The sequence below is a fragment of the Amphiura filiformis genome, chromosome 17, assembly GCF_039555335.1.
Source record: "Amphiura filiformis chromosome 17, Afil_fr2py, whole genome shotgun sequence".
NCBI lineage: Eukaryota > Metazoa > Echinodermata > Ophiuroidea > Amphilepidida > Amphiuridae > Amphiura > Amphiura filiformis.
Window position 1 is genome coordinate 31,208,447 of NC_092644.1, and position 20,475 is coordinate 31,228,921.

Sequence of the window (20,475 nt, forward strand, 5' to 3'; positions counted from 1 at the left end):
TTACCTCAATATTCCTCCTTCATATATCAGGGTCAGAATTTTGTTTTGCAGTGCGAGAATCAATCTTGATTGTTTCAGAATAAATTTTCAGGAATCATTTGATTCTTACAAATCAACTTTGTGTGTAAACTTACTAAGATTCACGCAAATCTGTTACGAGAATCTTTGGGAGAATCGTTTATCAGATTCTTGCCAAAATTCTGACCCTGATATCCCCTCCCCCTTTTGCCACTAATCAAGGTTGAGAGAACATATAGTGATTATGAATATTGCTCATTCCAACTTTAGATGGGGAGGGGGACTACTTCCAATTATGCCTTCAAAGTATTCAAACATATTTTTTCTGAATATGTTCAAACATAAAGAATATGCTCCCCTAATGAGTTGAGCACTTTTCTTATGGATGGTTTCAACTTACCTGAATTATTATGTTCAAACATATTTTTTTCTGAATATGTAGTCTGTTAACACTCTGCCCTGACACTTGAGGATGCTCCCATATTTTTAGTGTTTGACAAATTATACTCATTCTGGTGGAAATCTTTTTGCCAAGTGCTTTATATATGAAATGATAGAGTAAATATTTAGTACATAATAACACTATGCCCATAACAAAGAAAATAGACCCAAAGAGAAGTGACTCTACCATGTTTGCATGGCGCTCATGGATGGCAAAGTAGTGTAACTCCGGATTATTTGGACATGTGCCCGGCAAGCTTTGATTTGTTTACGTGCTACGTGTAATGCTGATAGTGAGCTTTGTGATAAATGCCAGAGATACACTATTTTTGTCTTATGCGTGACAAACCAATATGTGACATGATCAAGGGGAATGAGTCACACATGGCGGCCCTGGTCGAAAATGAGTTTTACACATGTTTCTAAAGAGGACATTTAGGGCTTTCAGAAACTGAAAACCCCATCATGTTGATACGAATTTCTTTTGTGAAGTTACGTCAATTTATCAATCGCTGAAAACAATATAAAACAAAAGAATTTTAACACTTTCTTTGCCAATATCTCAAAATCAATATTAGCGACATGCGACTCATTTCCCTTGATCATGTCACATATTACCATGGTATACACATGGGGCAATTCTGAGTCTATTCTCTTTGGGTTTAATATCTTTGGCCCATACGTACCAATCTTACATAGTTCACAGTATTGTCATGACACATGTATTGGTAGCATGCCAGATATAATAATCAATTAGTCCTATTACAGGATAGTCCCCTGAATATGATGAGCAAGTTGTATTATTTTAATGAATTCATATTTAATTGTATAATCTGCAATGTACAGAATTATAAACACTTTTATAATCAATGATTTATACAACTTTGCATTTCACATATAAAAAAAAAAAGGTGTAAATGTTTTTGTTTATTGTAAAAAATATTGGTAGGTCTACTCACTGGTAGACTCTATGATATCGTTATATGATTATTGTATCACTTTGTTTGTTTTCTGAAGTCTGGGGGAGTCTGATAATCTGAAAGTGGAAATTGTCACTATATGGTACCAATTTTCCAAGCAACTTGGACCCATTCCCAAATTTTCAGCCAAATTGTATACAAATTGCTAGTTTTTATGACTTTTTCCAAAATTTTATGGCAAATTTTGGCTACAGTGAGGCAAAATTGGACAATTTTGAAAAAAATATACACAACCCATTCATTATTACACCAAAATTGGCCTAGAAAAAGAGGGACATTGTATAACAAATGGTCGACAATGTGACCCATGTTTACACTACATCCCCATACCTAAACGGGAGGTCTCACAATGATTTTCCTAAACTATAGTTTTGCGAGAATCAAAATTGATTCTTCTAGATTCAAGCCTATTCCACACACAGTAAATTAATTTGATTCTCTTGATTGTTGCAAAATTAGTTTGTGAGAATTAGTCAATTTTGATTCACGCCAAGTTGCACCCCTGTGAGTAATATCCACAGATCATTGTCAATGCTGTTATTTTGTTCAACTTTGCACTCCAATTGTTAAGTCTTATATTATTTTTTTGGTTATTTGTATAAGATGTACATCATTCCATTGTGTATTTTTCTTTGCTTGGAGAGGTAAAATGTGAAATTTTCTTCAAGGAGAATCAAATATGGACTTCTCAAAGGAAATATTTAATCCAATAAGAACTTTCTCAAGTTGTAGATAACGTTAGCCCCATGGGCCATACTGGCCAAATTAGCAGCTTCTAAGAACTATTTTGATTGGTTAAAAAAAGGGCTATATCATGTATTGAGCCAATCAGAGATATGGTATAATGTATGTAAGAATAGTAAGTCAGGCTGAAGAGGATTAAGTTTAATATAAAATTGCTATCTGAAAGCCCTATTTTGATTGGTTACTCAGATGATTATATCATGTAATTAACCAATCGGAGATAATGTAAGAAAGACATAGGGTTAATCACAAAAGGAGCGACATGGTGAAAAAATTGAAAGCAGCTGAAATCAGTATTTTGAATTCGCATATTTAGCCAAATCCTACAGATATGCTGAAGGATTCATAAGTACTGTTGAAATGGATATTTATACCCGCATGCAGCGCATGCAGGGTATCTTCCCATTCTGTGGTTTCTTATACCCGCATGCGAAGCATGGACGGGTATCTTCCCATCCTGTGGTTTCTTCTCCTCCTTTTCCTCCTTCTCCATCAAACACAACATTCTGTCAAGGCTAGCGCTAAAACTACAAAGGCCCTGGAGCCCATATGTGGTACACGTATGGGCCCTACGCTGTAGAAGTGCCTTTTGCCCATCTTGGCCCCAGAGGTCAAGGTCACGGGCCCCAGGGGCCCAAATGTGAAAATACAAAGCACGCCATTTCTCATCAAATGAAGCAGCCTCAGGGCCCTGAGTTGGTACACTGATAGCCCTAGGGGTACTCTATATTTACAAATATACAAGAGCCCCATATGTTATATATTATGGGCCCCAGGGGCCCAAATGTTAAAATATGGTGCAACAGATTGACAAGCCTAGCTCTAAAAGTACAAGATCACTAGGACTCATAAGTGGCATATGTATGGGCCCTAAGTTGTAGATGTGCCTTTTGCCCATTTTGGCCCCAGATGTACAAGGCTAGGGGCCCCAGGGGCCCAAATGTTAAAACAAAGGGCCGGCCGTTTCTCAGCAAATAAAGTAGCTACAGGGTTCAGATTTGGTATACAGATAGGTCTTTAGTATTATATTGTCATATGTATATATAATCCCCATATGTCACATAATATGGGCCCCAGGGCCCCAAACGCTAAAACATAGGGCCGGTCGTTACTCAGTAAATAAAGCAGCTACAATGCCCAGCTTGAGTCTACTGATAGCACTTGAGAATCATACTTCAACATATGTACATGAGCCCCATAAGTCATATATATTGGGCTCCAGGGCCCCAAATGTTAAAACAAAGGGCCGGCCGTTTCTCATTATATAAAGCAGCTTTAGGGCTTAGAGTTTGTACACAGATTGCACCTGAAAATTATATTGTTATATGTACATGTGAGCCCCATATATCACATTATATGGGCCCCAGGGCCCCAAACGCTAAAACATAGGGCCGGTCATTACTCGGTAAATAAAGCAGCTACAGTGCGCAGCTTGAGTCGCTTAATAGCACTAGAGAATTATACTTCAACATATGTACATGGACCTCATAAGTCAAATATTATGGGCCCCAGGGCCCCAAATGTTAAAACAAAGGGCGGGCCGTTTCTCACCAAATAAGGCAGCTTCCGGGCTCAGAATTTGTACACAGATAGCACCTGAGAATTATATTGTTACTAACACCCACACACCCATCCACCCCACACACGGAGGACTAAACAGACAGATCGTATGATATCATAATTGGAAATACCAGCGTGATGCGTTAAGGCTGTTCCAAAAATTACATACCCATTGGCTGTTCCATTTAATTTACATACTCCCTCTGAAATGGCCCAAAAAAAGGCTGTTCCGTTTAATTTACATACTCCCTCTGAAATGGCTGTTCCATTTAATTTACATACTCCATCTGAAATGGCTGTTCCATTTAATTTACATACTCCCTCTGGAATAGTTTCCCCTGAATCATATTGCATAGCCTCACTGTGAGTAAGAGAGACTGACAACAGCACCCTATAGAGAATAAGAGAGACGACTCCCCTGGGACTGGGAACTTTTTACAATATATTTATTTTAAGTGCTACGACAGTGCAACCTACATTCAATTAAAGCTTGTGACTTGGACTTTCACTTTTTACACATACAATTTCTTTATTTTAAGGCCTCAGCAAATAAGGACTGTAAGTTTGGGTACACCGATAACATGCGGGTATAGCCGTATTTGTGTACAAATATATAGCCTTCTAGTTCTCCATCTCCTTCTCCTCCTTCTCCTCCTATCAAACACATCATTCTGTCAAGGCTAGCGCTAAAACTACAAGGGCCCCAGGGTCCATATGTGGTACACTTATGGGCCCTACCCCGTAGATGTGCCTTTTGCCCATCCCGCCCCAGAGGTCAAAGGTCACGGGCCCCAGGGGTCCAAATGTAAAAACACAAACCATGTCAAGTTTCTTATCAGATGGAGCAACCTCAGGGCCGTGAGTTGGTACACTGATAGCCCCAGGGGTACTCTATAAATACAAGTATACATGAGCCCCATATGTTATATATTATGGGCCCCAGGGGCCCAAATGTTAAAAATAAGGGGTCACAGATTGACAAGCCTAGCTCTAAAGCTACAAGGGCACTAGGGCTCATATGTTGCACATGTATAAGCCCTAAATTGTAGATGTGCCTTTTGCCCATTTTGGCCCCATATGTACAAGGCTAGAGGCCCCAGGGGCCCAAAGGTTAAAACAAAGGGCCGGCCTTTCTCAGCAAATAAAGTAGCTACAGGGCTCAGATTTGGTACACAGATAGGTCTTCAGTATTATATTATCATATGTATATATAATACCCATATGTCACATAATATGGGCCCCAGGGCCCCAAACGCTAAAACATAGGGCCGGCCGTTACTCAGTAAATAAAGCAGCTACAATGCCCAGCTTAAGTGTACTGATAACACTTGAGAATTACACTTTCACAAGAGAATTATATATATTGTTACTAACACCCACACCCCCACCCCACACACATAGGACTAAACAGACAGATCCGTATTATATAATAATTGGAAATACCAGCGTGAAGCGTTAAGGCTGTTCCAGTTAAATTACATATCCATTGGCTGTTCCATTTAATTTACATACTCCCTCTGATATGGCCCTAAAATAGGCTGTTCCATTTAATTTACATACTCCCTCTGGAATGGCTGTTCCATTTAATTTACATACTCCCTCTGGAATAGTTTTCCCCTAATCATATTGCATAGCCTCACTGTGACTGACTGACAACAGCAACCTATGGAGAGTAAGAGAGACGCCTCCCTGGGAGGGACTTTTACAATTTCTTTATTTTAAGTGCTACGACAGTGCAACCTACATTCAATTAAAGCTTGTGACTTGGACTTTCACTGTTTACACATTTTGTGCCCAATTGGGCGACTTTATTACAATTTCTTTATTTTAAGTCCTCAGCAAATAAGGATTGTAATTTTGGGTACACCGATAACATGCGGGTATAGCCGTATTTGTGTACAAATATATAGCCTTCTAGTTTTGTACTGCATTTATTTCTGTGCTTGTCGTGTTCCAAACAACTAGCACACAAAATAACTTTGCACAAATATCAACATATAGAAGCTTGAAATTGCAAATTTAAACACAATAATCACATAAAAAATTTCACTTTTACAGAATAATATTAAGTTTTAGCTGCAAACTCAATTGTCACTTGAGTTATATTCGGTGTAGTCTAATATTCCAAATATTTGTATAAACTTTATTTTTTATTCCATATCCCACTCCTGGTTTGGAAGAATTTGAGGAAAAGTATAAAATGCCATTATAATCCCACCTCATTTTTTTCCTTGCTTAAAAGTTATGTTATTCAGATGCATTATGTAGAATATTTTTGTTAAGTTTGAATTTTTTTATGAGAATGTTTATTTTACCTTCATTTAATACACCTTATACAAATATGTGATGTATGCTTTAAGTTAGGCAAAAAGAAAAAGATTGTTTGCTTGTCCTCCATCAGAAAGGTTTTTTCTTTCTTTCAACATTTTTGACATCCTGAAAAGCTTTTTTACAGTTTCTACACACTTCTAAACTGTTTTTAAAACATGAATGTGGTATACAGTAGAGACAAATCCCAATTCACATATCCAAATTGTTCAGTAAGGACACCAAAACCAAACTCAACATTGAGAAATTTTCATTAATGCACTCTGTAGCTTAAACGCAATAACAGATCAATGTCAAAGTTTGTATGGTGATAGGATATGATGGCCTGTACCTCTATGAATATTAATGGCTTCAATTGCATATAATTATTATTTGTATTTACAACACATAATTCTATCAGGTTTTGCATCTGAACTTTTAAAATGTATGGAACACTTTGTCAAGGCACTCAGCAGTTTATACACCCGGGGGTGCCAGTTGAACCGTCAATGAAGTCATCACCGACCAAAATTTCGCGGTAAAAGGGTATCTTTTTAAGCATAGGCCACGTCCCCCGCGGGACGCGACAAGGGTCTCAATTTTGGTGTTTTCTGGAAAAAAGGGTACATTTTTTACAATAGATATGTCGGCGTTTTGGGTTCATGAAAAATCAAAGTCCAGCATTTGACGTCAGCCGCTGTTTTCGTTCCTGATTGTAAACAACTTCTTACTTCCGGGTCTGTAAGTGTAATATATTAGTCTTGTGCCCGGTCTTGTACCATGATTAAAACTCGGTGATGTTTGTGCATGCTGCCGAGCGGGCTGCGTGAGAGACAGGCGTAGAGACTACTTAATTTTGTACAAGGTACAGATACTGTGTAATCGGAATGGATTACGACATACGTTTGACTGCTGAACCAGATATGACAGGAACCATGCCTTTTGGAAATCGTGAAGTGACATTTGCCATCGCTGTTTGTTGTGTATGACCACAATTTTGTGTTAAGGATGATATTCCAGGCTATTTCATATTATAACAGAAATTGTATGTAAAGGATTGGAAATACACTAGGTAAATATTGCTTTCTACCTTCGTCAGTGAAAAGGGTCATTGGGACATGTAAGGTCAGTGATATGGGTACCTTTGTTTGCACCATGGCTGTGGTCAGTGATTTGGGTATCCTTTTTTCATAGCAGGTCAGTGGTAAGGGTTACCTTTCAGCCCTTGGGCATGTCAGTGTTTTGGGTGAAAAATAAAAGTGTCTGGTCAGTGATGACAACATGCAATGGTATATGAGTGGCACCCCCGGGTTTATACACTATATAAAATGTATCTTACACTTGAAACAGTTGATATTGATAAGAAAATATAGTTGGAAAATGTTGAAATAGTTTGGTTTTTTTTTGTGGATGGCAAGATTTGTTTCTGTGCCAGATAGTTCCATAACAATTAGACACTGCCTGCAGTGTAATCATCTGAATGTCAAAAAGACATGTTTTTTTTATAGACACTGCCTGTGGTGTAATCATCTGAATGTCAAAAAGACATGTTTTTAATTGTAACAAAATGTTCATGCTTTTATTTTAGTAATTAATTTTTACCTTGCATATGTCAGCGCTACTTTCAATCCCAAGTGTTGTAGTTACGTTTTTTTCCCATAGTGACCAATTCCAGATTGCCAGAAACTGCCCCTCTGTGGTATACTGACCAATGAGGGCGACACAATCCAATTTATTGTCTGGCAAAGCTGTTTTTGCTATTGGGCTATTCAGTTGAAATCCATACACTCCCTATGGACAACATGACCTTAATCTCCCACACAGGCAGTATGAATTTCACATGAAGTTACCTGAACGGGTGACTCCACTTTGATATCTACTCCTCCTATGTGGGAGATTAAGGTCATGTCTTCCACAGGGGGTGTATGGATTTCAACTGGAATAGCCCATTGTTGAATTGCATGGTCAGTATCTCACATGAAGTACTACACAGATAATAATGGTGTGGTTTTTTAGTAATCAGTTATTTATCATTATGGAAAAAAAAAAAAAAAAAAAAGATATATGTCCAGCAAATTTTGCGCCTTCAATTTCTGGACTCCTAAAGGGAACAACCCAAATTTTTGATGACGTCCTATAAATGAAAGTCCTTTCATCAGGAGGAGGGTGTCAAAAAGAAAGATATTGGTCAAAATTATAGGACGTTATCAAACTTCAGGTTTGTTCCCTAATAATGTGCAATAATGCTATGTTGACTTGTCTGTTATGATGATGAATGATGAAGAGAAATTGTATAAGGAGGGTGTATTAAATAGTTTGTATTGCAGTAATTGGCTATTCCAGTTGCAATCCATACACCCCTATGGAACGCATAACCTTAATCTCCCACACAGGGGGTGTAGATTTCAAATGGAAGTTCGGTAACTCTGTTTGAAATTCATACTCCCTGTGTGGAAGATTAAGGTCATGTCTTCCATTGGGGTGTGTGGATTTCAACTGGACTAACCCAATGGCACTATTTACTGGTAAGAAACATAAATTCCAAATACTGTAAATAATGACACAATAAATTTTGAGCTACATATGTAAATAACTTGTATGGAAGATTTAGTGTCACGTGTGTGTTTATTACTAATACATTTTACTGAAAGATTATCCAGTTTGTTTTCAAGTGGCCCTATATTTTGAACTCTTCCTATATTAGTAAACCAGAGTTCGTAGTATCTGATCCAAGAAAATGCACTTACTGTGTACGTTTCAACAACCACTGTTGCCTTTGTCAACACTTGATGAGGAGTGACTGCAATCTACTGACAATCAACACTAGAGGGATTTCCAGTGTGATTTTTTGGGTTGCCAGTTGGTTTTCCTTTTGGGGATGCTTTAGATCCCTGTTGCAGTCACTCCTCATCAAGTGTTGACAAAGACAACAGTGGTTGTTGAAACGTACACAGTAGGTGCATTTTCTTAGATCAGATACTACAAACTCTGGTTTACTAGTTTACTCTACCAATCCTGATGAATTTGTTCAATCATCTTCCTATATTGTTACAAAAAGTCCTAAGTTCCTTTATTTTTTCCTAATGTAGGAAATTAACATTTTTTTCACTCGCATCAGTAAATTTTATTAAAAATTACAAATTTCTTTCAATTTCGCCCACAGTGGGTTGGTTTTACTGGCTTCAATTTTTGCCCATTATTTAGGCCTGTAGATTATCAGTCCATACCATTCCAATTGATGCACACATTATCAAAGTATCTTTGGAACTTCCCCTTAAGGGATGGGGTATGAACGTTTGGACAGTATTTATTGTGGGACATTAGAGCACATCAGACATATCGAATTGCATTCTGAATACAAAGAATGTCCTTCTGATATCAAATAATTTTGATTTTTTGAAATTCGCAATGTAATACACATTTTATGGCAAATCATTAAAAATTGATATTTTTGATATTTAACAGTACTTGAAGTAAACTTTATATATCTGATGATTTATACTTAAAGTGTATGTAGGTGGGATGAAAAGCCGACGATCAATTGAAAATTTTGACCTTTCAGTATTGAAGATATGGATTTTTTTTCCCAAAACACCAAAAAAAATTAGGTCTTTTTGGAAAAAATCCATATCTTCAATATAAAAAGTCAAAATTTTCAATTGATCGTCGGCTTTTCCTCCCAGCTACATACACTTTAAGAATATATCATTAGATTTATAAAATTTATTTCAAGGACTGTTATATATCAAAAATTTGAAAAATATCAAATTTTAATAATTTGTCATAAAATTTGTATTATATCGTGAATTTCAAAAAATTAAAACTATTTGATATCAGAAAGACATGCTTCGTATTCAGAATGCAATTCGACACGCCTGAGGTGCTCTCATGTCCCACAAAAAATACTGTCGTAAACGCTTATAAACGCCATTTTAGATCCCTTAAACAATAATTACTGGTCTCTGACACCCCTTGTATTTGAATTCCACTGTCCTATATTTTTCCTATATTTTCATTCAAAATATTCCTGTTATTCCTATATTTTTGCAAGGGCTGGCTTAAAGCCCTGCAATACATTTAGGGATTCAACGTTGTCCATCACCTTTTTTTAACAACGATGCGTCCACATCGTCTGCGCGGTTTACTTCGTGAGGGCAGCCCGAGCAAGTAAACCACGGAGACATGCTGAACGCGAGTTGTTAAACGGTGATGAATAACGGCGAAACATGATTGAATCCCTTTCAACAACGAAAACAAGCTAATGATCGTATAATTCATATGATTATTGCACGAGAAATATCAGTTAATCAATGCCACTCAGCCTTACAAAAAGATCGTGACAAGGTGCAATGGGAAGCTGTTAGGGGTAGTCGAGTCGTTGTACTGATGGACCCTGCACCACACGTATAGGCTGCAAATGTGGTTCCGACATATTCTAATGACGGCAGAATAAATGTAAAGCGCTTTGAGGCTGTTTACGGCATAAAGCGCTGTATAAATATCTACATTTATTTATTTATTTATTACAATTGGACCACTCACCTTGAAAATAAACATGCAAGAATGTTGATTTTGTCCATAAGATATTTTATTATGCAATCTCAACTTGACATGATCATCAAATTTGATGGTAAAATTGATGGTATGTTTTTTATGCCTGCTTAAATAAGCACACATAGCTACACATGGTGCAAGTATATCTCTGTGTGGAATACAGATGCCATAATATTCTTAGCAATACACTAAACCATGTGCAGCATTAATGGTATTAGCCCAAAGATGTAAAAAGTGAAAATGTTTCATAGCGAATAAACATCATCACCTATAATTTGTGCAAACTTAAAAGGTCCAGATAGGTCATTGGACTTTACCCAGTTATTAAATCCAATGTTCTTCCTTTTAAAGCTTGATGACTTTGTTTGACGTCCCAATAACTTTTAAAGATTTCGAGAAAGATATTACAGGTTCTCGTTGACAGGTCTCACATTTTATCATCATTCTACAAAAAGGAGTTATGCACCAATACACAGAAGAAGCAGCATGGAGAGCTAGCAGCATGGCTGATGCAAAAGGTCTGTGGTTCAACTCCTGATGGAGGCAAATATCACAAACTTATTACGCATTTGATATATGGGGCATATGCAGTGAATGACAAAGATCTCGCAGCCAGTTCCGATCAGGGTTAACACCTGTCTGTCTGTACACCCTACCCTAGGGATCATGGGAGTAGTGTCTGACATTAAAAGATTCACCCAGGTTAATAAAAAAACCCAATTCTTCAGTAGTTAATGGTTACCCACTGAAGAATCTAAGCAGTCATACTGAATTCGCATATTAAGTAAACCTTTATAGGAGTCCTTGAAAGTTACAATGTGTAGCTAACTAGCAACACAGACTAGCAAGTACTGATATGCCCAGTTTCTAGGTAGTGGAATACAGTCACTAATCATTCTGAATGTCTTCCTCTTACAGTCAAAGTGGTCCAGGATGTTGTTATCAGGCTAAGTCAAAATCATCTCTCTGTAGTGTATTGAAAAAAAGAAAAGAAAAGAACAAGTGGTTAAACATCAAAGAAAAACACTCATTTACTTTGTCCTGTAGATTTATTTACTTTTTGAATGCATGATCAGGCAAGGCATAATGCAGAAGCTGTTATGAAGTAGTATTGCCTATGGATATGTTGGTCAGTCTTAAGACTCTCCAACATATCTCTTTATGGTAAAAGACATGTACTTTGAAATCATAATGACAAGGCTGTGCTTTGCAATTCAATCAAACTTTGTCCCAATACATGCGAGGATTTCAATACAGGCGAGGATTTCTTTTTCTCGAATGCGGTTTTGAGCCCCCCCCCAAACCCTTGGGTGCTAGACACTAACGGCCATAGCACACCATAGGGGAGTACCTTGGCTGGCCACGCTTTCAGTGCCCATATGTGCATTCCCATAATGATGCAATCGCATCATGTGGGATACTTGCTCTCGCAGCTGCTTACTGCTGTAGCTTTTGTGGCTTTTGGTAGGGTTAGGGTTAATGAGTCTACCCCACTCCCTCCATTGGTATGATAAACTCTATTAAGAAACAATGATTAATCCGAATTTGATTGAAACAAATCAGAATTCATGTGAGTACGGAATAAAAAGATTGCTGTGAAGTTTCATTTTCTACAAATTGATTGCCCCATTGCCAAGAAACTGAATTTAATTTAGCTTGTCTCAATACTGGCATAAATATTGAGTTCACCACACTAAAGACATGTATGTAAACCATGGAGCTTACACAATGTACAAATTAAGCACAGTCAACCTTTATCAGTAACTGAGGTTTTAAGGCAACAAAAAATAAAAACCATGTTTTGCATTTGATTTCCTGTATTCATATAGAGGCAAAAGAGAAGTGGTTTTGACTGGACAAAAAATGTAGAACCAATTTTTGCAATTTTTAGGGTCATTTGGGAAAATAAAAAACGGCAGACTGATTGATCCTCCTTAAATGGTCCGTCCGACCATGGAACAAGGTGTTTTTTCTTGGGCAGGAAAAACCTCCAATGTACTTGAACACGATTAAATCAAAACTTCCAAGAGGTTAAATAGAGGCTTTTGCTTTAAACATGTTCAGGGGCAATGATACATAGGAGGTTTTTCCTGCCAAACGATGTCACACTTCTCCATCAAAGACTCTTACCGTTTCATTGTATTCCATTACATGTTGTCTTATCTTAGATGTATCTGTCCATGTCACAAAGTCTTCCATATTTCTGTACAAAGAAAGCATCAACTCAATGTCAAAAACAATTCCAAATGTTTAAATAATTTAGTGGATATGACAAAAAAGGCAAATGTTTGGTGCATAGGCATTTTCTCATCACATATGCTTCATTTAAAGTTTGTAAAATTACAGCTGAGCATGTCCTATCAAATCAGATTGATTCTATTTCCAAATACATAATATACAAAAAGTGAAATGGAGCATGCGAGAAGGTGACAAACAAGACCTGTAAAACCTGATCTTCCAATATCAATTAATTTCCGATGTATTAAACTAAGTCTACATTTAGTTTGGAAGATATGTTATTTTATGTTGCATTCTAGAAAAAAGATAGGTGTTAAAACAAACAATACCATACTTACCTAGTTACTAAAAAGGCTGGGTCTAATACAAGTTCTGGTCCTACTCTAACATCTGATCAAATAAACAGTTAAGGTTAAAACATGTTGTAATGTAGCAATAGTTCAAACATTGATTTATTGATTGATTGATGGGAGGGGGGGGGGGTGGCACTCAAGTTTGGAAGTGACGGCAATGTGCAGACACCAATTCCAAACTGAGGATCTTTTGGTGAGAGACATGATTCCAAAAAGGGGGTCATTTGGTGAGAAGCCTCAAAAAAGGGGGTCGTTCTGCAAGATTGTTACACATTTTACCAAGAAAGTAAAACTTTTCATCAGACTTACATGAAAGTTACAAATTTTTGATATGCTCTTCAAAAGTCTTGAAACTGTTTCAAAACTTAAAGAAAAACAATGAAAGTTTGTGAATTTTACTAGAAAAAATGGGGTCATTCAGTGAGAGATTATCAGAAATTGTTAAAATTCTTGAAAAAAAAATACTGTTCAGTATTTTCAGTTTGTTGATTAGATACATACAAGCAATATTTTCAGTGTTAAACATAGTTGGCAGTGGTGATACAAACCCACCCTTTTTATTTTATACCCTTTATACCAAAACTCCGAAACCCACCCTTTCTAAGCCTGGTTACTACTTACTAATCATAGATAAGTGGTTATGGTGGTCCAGGAGGTGCAGATTTACATCCAAAGAGAATTACATGAAGTTTTAGTTTAGATGACCAAACACTACAGAATGGGATTTCAATGTTTTTTGTGCTTCATTTAGTGTCATTCAATCGGATATTACAGTGTAGCTTTGAGATTGCAATTGTTGACTTCTTAACCCACCCTTTTTATCAGTGACCACCCTTTATATTTTGACACACATTTTAACCAGATATTTTGCAAACCCACCCTTTTAAGCATTTTGTGGACCTCTCAAACCCACCCTTTCTAAAGTGTGGGTTACCAACAGTAAAGGATACGTCCTTGTTCCACAAATCTGACAGCTGTCTCTGCTGTCTGTGCCATTCTTAACTTTACCATCACTACCGGTAATCTCCTCCTACAGAATGATGACGCCGACACCTCATCGCATAGAGATAGGTTCTTCTTGGTTGGAATAATACCCATGTTGTATCTGCAAAAAGGAAATGAAAGGAAGTACAGTTGATTACTCTACTTTGTGTCTGTACTCTGTACAGCATAGGCCTAGCTAAATATCTGCAGTATTTCAAACTAAATAGGATCAATTTTACAATCATCCCTATTCGCCCTTTGCACGGATCCGCCATCTTGCTACCAAAACAATGTTTAACTTCTCCTGCAAACGCATGCGCAAAAAATGCATTTTTATTTCTTGCGCTTTCCTAGCAACCCGCCAGAAGGCTTTTGCAAACCGTACACAGTAATTGAAGCATGCATTTGACAGGGGCACACACGCACAACACACACTTTCCAGGTAGAACCTCGTTTTCAGATGACCATGCAAAGGGTCAATAGAATATGACTATTTTGTTTTTAAAAGACTTCAACAATTTCATTTTGAATATGGATAAATCAGGCTACTAATAATTTTGATAAATTTAAATTTTGCTTTAAACTTTACGATTTATTTTATAAAGACATATAGGAGGAAGTATAAGATATTGTGAACCTTTTAGTGCATTTACTTACAATTTGTCTAACATCTGCATCGTGCTCTGTGTTCTGTATGGATCTTGGACGTCTAATTGCTTGATTTTATTTGCTAATGTCCTCACATGTCTGCTCAGTTTGTTATACCTGTGTGTCAAAGAGAACGAAGCATGTCATGGTGACTATGTATGCAGAATCTGTGACAATTATCTAGCTTGTGTAGCCTCGATAAAGCTCTAAAGCATACGGTAACTATCGTCTGCAAATTCGAAGGGATATTTCCTTACTCCAGTCAAACTCAAATGGCTGATTACGCATCAAAACGTTGGTCGGCTCAGATCGGTGCTTTTGTTGGCTGGGAAAAACCCAAAACACCTGTCAGCCTGTTATTCAGTGTGTTTTAAATCACTCATTAACTGGTTGCTTGCTAACTCAGTTTTCAATGATAGTCAGTAATTTATCTTTTGGTTGTTACATGACTATCATTTGAAGACTGAGTTCTTATCATACATCTTCCAAGGAGCAGTTTCAGACAATAGCTCGGGATTATTGGGGCAGAGGTTATCTTTTGAATTCTTTCATGACCACTGAAGCATAGTCACGCCTGTCAAGGACACTCGGCGTGAATTGAAAGACCATGTCACTCGCCACAAAAGAATGTGACAAAGGTCATAAAACACCAATTTGGTGTCTTTCCGCTCCTCGAAATATGATGCTTAAGGCCTATGACCATGATGCAGGTATCCCAGGCAAACCTTAGTTAACATTTGCTAGTCAGCGAAATTCGCCGAGACCGGGGCCCAAACACAATGCATATTTACATAGAAATTTGAATTTTTTTCGAGAACAGGTCGGTGAAGGAAACCTACATAAATATGTTTTCTATACTTCACTTGACCCAAATATGTGATTTTTTATGGTGATAATCAAGTCGCACATGGAATTTTAGAGGGATTTTGATAGCAGTTCCATTAAAAAAAGCTGCTATCGCCATGAGACTAAGATCTAGAAACACCTCTAAATGCCGTTTTGGGGAATTTTGCTAGCAGAATCTTTTTGATGAAAGTCAATCTTTGACAAGATGTAACTTTGTTACGGAAAGTGCTATGACAAAAATGTTTTCAGTTTTGGCTTTCTTTAGGGAACAACCCAAAAGTTCGATGAAGCCCTATAAACGAAAGTCCTTTCGTTAGAAGGCTAACCCCCTTCCCCCCTCCCCTCTAACGTAAGTGGCCAATATCGAAAATTCCAACCCGTATTCTGGTATTCATATAGGACACAGGGGCCGTCGCTATGGCGCATGGGGTTGTGGAGCGGGAGTGACAATGCTAGGATATTGATCACGTTTATGGAAGAAACGAATATTGCATTCTATTTGAAAATATTTTCTTCATTATCTTTTTAGCACGGAAAAAATAGGACTTGCTGGATTTTCAAATAAAAAAGAATGTGGTATCAAACACAAAACGTTTTCGACATCATTCGCCAAAGGTTAGAAAAGGTTGCCAGAAAACGTTTAAATGTCGGGTTATATCCTGCGGGTTATATCCTGCATATTATGCCTCATCAGTTACTTGGTATAACTGATTTACTATAGAATGTTCTTATACCATAAAATATATTTAAAATATTTTATCATATTGATTAAATGTGACCAAATAAACTGTCAATTCAGTTCGTAGAGATGATATACCACTTGCGTGAATCGTGACCTTTTTCAGTCGCAATTCTCAAATATCGAAGTTTCCTGATATAACCCGACATTTTAATGTTATTAAAACGTTTTTACCAAAAAAACCCAAAATATAACATGTTTTAAAAATCGTTTAAAAAAACCGTTTTGTGTTTGCTTGGACAGCTGTTTTAAAAATTTAACTTTGACGTTGCAGGTTGCGAGTACTGCACATCAGTGGCGTAGCTGCCGGGGGGGCAGGGGGGGCAATTGCCCCCCTGGCAAATTGCCTATTTGGGCCCCCACACTCTAGTGCAAGAAAAAAGGAGGGAAAAAAAAGAAAAAGAGAGGTGAGAGGGTGAGGAGGGGCAGAGAGATGGGGAATCCATACGATATGCAATACCATACGATTATTTGGGCCCTCGCCCTCTCACCCCCCCCAAGTGCAGGTAAATTTGATGGATTTGGGCCCCCGCCCCATACAGGCTTGCCCCCCCTGGAAAAAATCCCAGCTACGCCGCTGCTGCACATACATTTGAAATCATTTTGAAGAAACCACTATAGAATGTCAATATCGAAGAAACCACTATAAAATATCAAAGAACCCACTACTTATGGATTCAATCATGTTTCACTGTTGTTCATCACCGATTAACAAAGATGCGTATACGCTACTATTGTCTGTTCAATTAGCTTAGATTCTTGAATTTTTAAGATATTTGAAAAAATAAAAACTTGTGGCCAAAGTCATCAAAGAAAAGTGTTAGCACAGCCTTAGACCTAACGTGATTTATACTTTTCAAATTCCCAAGTTCAATTTAAAACCCCATTTCTTTTCAATTTTGCCTCATTTTGGGCAGTTACTTGGGTCCACCGAAAGGGTTCGCGACCTTTTTACAAATCGAGTGGGACGGCCCATTCTCAACTTAGGGCATAGACCCTACCCAATTTAGCAAAACAATCTGTCCACCAATCTGTCCTGCCATTTCAATTGTTTTTCCGTTCCGGTTATTGGATAGGTTCTATAGGTGATGATGGTCCACCGGTTTTGTTACACACGAAATTATATGGCTTGAGTACGTTTTATGCATAACATTATTCTGAGCATTATTTTTTCCTAAACAAGGACATTAAAAGTATGGATTTCGTTCTCATTACAACTGGTTTACAATGTAAATTGAGTTTTGTTTAATACCACCATTCCTTCCCAAGAATATCAGCATTCGCTTGACATTTTCAGATACAGTAACTTTACAAGAAATGTTTTCTGTAACCTGATTGTTTTAAATAATATTTTCTTGTATAAAAGTTCTTTTGTTTCACAGTTTTTTCAGTTTGTATTCAACAAACAAAACGAAATAACAAATTGAAAATAAATGTGTAGTTTTATAATAGGCCTATAGGCCTACACCTTCTCAGACCCATTCTCAGACTCATTCGCACAATCAATCAATCAATCGATCGATCGATCGATCGATCGATCGATCGATCGATCGATCGATCGATCAATCAATCAATAAATCAATAAATCAATCAATCAATCAATCAATAAATCAATAAATAAGTAAATAAATAAATAAGTAAATAAGTAAATAAATAAATAAATAAATAAATAAATAAATAAATAAATAAATAAATAAATAAATAAATAAATAAATAAATAAATAAATAAATAAATAAATAAATAAATAAATAAATAAATAGGGTTTCAACACAAATTAGGCACACTGGCAAATATTTTGCTGGACAATACTTCCTGATGCGGATGGTCGAATAAATACCATCTTGTGACATTCGTCCCCATTGCTCTAAATGGATTGATTCCAAAAAGTTTATGGTACCTGACGTTCTAACGGCTTTTTTATAAAAATATCAAGGAAAAGACCAAAATTGAAAAGAAATGGGGTTTAAATTGAAATTTAGAATTTGAAAAGTATAAATCACGTTAGGTCTAAGGCTGTGCTAACACTTTTCTTTGATGACTTTGACCACAATTTTGTATTTTTTCAAATATCTTAAAAATTCAAGAATCTAAGCTAATTGAACAGACAGTAGACTGTGGATTCATCACGGATTAACAACGGTTGGCTCCTGTACAAAGGTATAGGAAGAGTTGTTGAATAAAATTTGAAAATGGTATATTAAATCCTTAAAAAATGATCAACTTTGACCGATGTTTTAACTACTTTTTTACAAACGTAATCGGACTTTCTGACCCCCTCCCCCACTAACGAAAGGACTTTCGTTTATATGGCTTCATCGAACTTTTGGGTTGTTCCCTTACTCAAGGGCTTTAATTTGATATGTAAAATGATGCAGTTTGATGGCAAATTTGAATTCACCTAGCATACCTACATGATGACTGGGTGCTTGCTAGTCTGAATAATCAGACCCAGAACAAAATATTAATTTCTGACGTGATCGTGTACTGGGTCTGAACTGTTTCCATATGAAATCTTGATGGCAAATTGGACAATAGAAGCACATGGTTCTACGCGACAGCTTTTTAATCCCTATTCAGGTTTATACGTGAATCACGCTATTGTGGACCATCCTTCTGATACCTGAGTGTTTGGACAAGCGGAACGGTCTTTTGTCTACCTCTCTGTTTGTAAACAAACCAGGAGGTCGAAATCGTCCTCCTCGCTGAATACGAAAGTCAGCGTAATAGTACGGCACTGCACTAGTAGGCATGCTTAGATGCTAGGTGCTTGCATCAATCTGAGCAAGGTACTGCCTGCATTTTTCTCTGAAACAGAGTATGATGCAATCACCACTCAATGCAAAATGCAAACCAATGAAAAAAAAGAATAAGCATGATCATGAATGTGTATTTAAATTAATTAAAGCTAAAACTTTAAGCTTACTGAGAGCATGTCATGCTGCATCAGTCAGTGCATGTCGAGTTATTAAATGACTTACTTTGTGTAATCTTCTCTCTTCTGTATATGGTACTTTCTCATCACCTTTACTTCATGTAAATTATTGTCTACCTCCCATGATATAAAATCAACTTTCTTGAGAAGTTTCTTCTCATGATATTTGAGTTTCCTCATTGTGGTCAAGAATTTCGATAAGCTTCCTCACTTCACATGTGGAGTATACTGCGACTTCTCGTTGACATCCTTTCACATGCAAATCATAGCGGTACAAATTTGCGTATTCCAGCCTTCTGAATTACAAGACCAATTAAAGTTATCGTCAAATGATGGCGCTATTTCACTTGACCGTGCGCAGGGACCGTGCGGTGCAGTGCAGGAATAGTGCAGGAATAAGTTTCGAGAAAAATATACCAGAAAAATACTGGAAAGTAAAAAGTAAAGTATTTTATTTTAAATAATAAATACATAAAACAGGGAATGGAAAACAAACGGATATAATAATGAAAGTAACAAAAGGCACATGAAAAGGAAAATGATTTAACAAGTTTGTGGGGTGGGGGGAGTTTTATAGCAATTTTTAATAGGCCTAATAATAGGCCTACAACTTTACACAAAACGTTTTTTTATTTTTTGCTTCTTATTCTGTTCTTATTTACTTTAGGATGAACGAATATTTATTTATTTATTATCTTTCATTCGTCTAATCCTCCTTAATTCTTTCTTCCTTCCCTTTCATCATCTCTTGTACCTTAGGGGCTGTGCAATGAGCCATGGGGAGGGTCAAATGGGGGGGGGGGGGAGCAATTTTTGGCGAGCCGAAAGGGGGGGGCAAGCAATTTTTTGCGAGCCGAGAGGGGGGGGCAAGTGATTTTTGGCACACATTCTTGGGGTGCCTTTTAAATAAAACGCTCTAAAAAGGCTTAGGAAAACCATACTTAAACACTTAGGCCTAAATATGCAAATTGTCCTGCTCGCTGAGCTCGCAACATAGACCATTTAAGGTTTGCAAATTGGGATCCCAAAAATTTGGCATGTGCAAAGATTTTTTGGTGGGCCGAGAGGGGGGGCAAGCAATTTTTGGCGGGCCAGGGGGGGGCAAGCGATTTTGGCAAGTCGTTTGGAAA

General features: G+C 37.1%; 1 protein-coding gene across 1 annotated transcript; it reads right to left on the reverse strand.

Annotated features, from left to right (window-relative positions):
* Positions 1–10,616: 10,616 nt before the first annotated feature.
* On the reverse strand, positions 10,617–19,592 carry LOC140137619 (U3 small nucleolar ribonucleoprotein protein IMP3-like). The gene is made up of 6 exons (XM_072159355.1): positions 19,392–19,592; positions 14,837–14,944; positions 14,146–14,300; positions 13,181–13,232; positions 12,735–12,807; positions 10,617–11,570 (listed from the first exon to the last, which is right to left on the reverse strand). Exons 1-6 carry the CDS (start codon positions 19,523–19,525, stop codon positions 11,547–11,549), a joined length of 546 nt encoding a protein of 181 aa, XP_072015456.1. The 5' UTR covers positions 19,526–19,592; the 3' UTR covers positions 10,617–11,546.
* Positions 19,593–20,475: the final 883 nt, after the last annotated feature.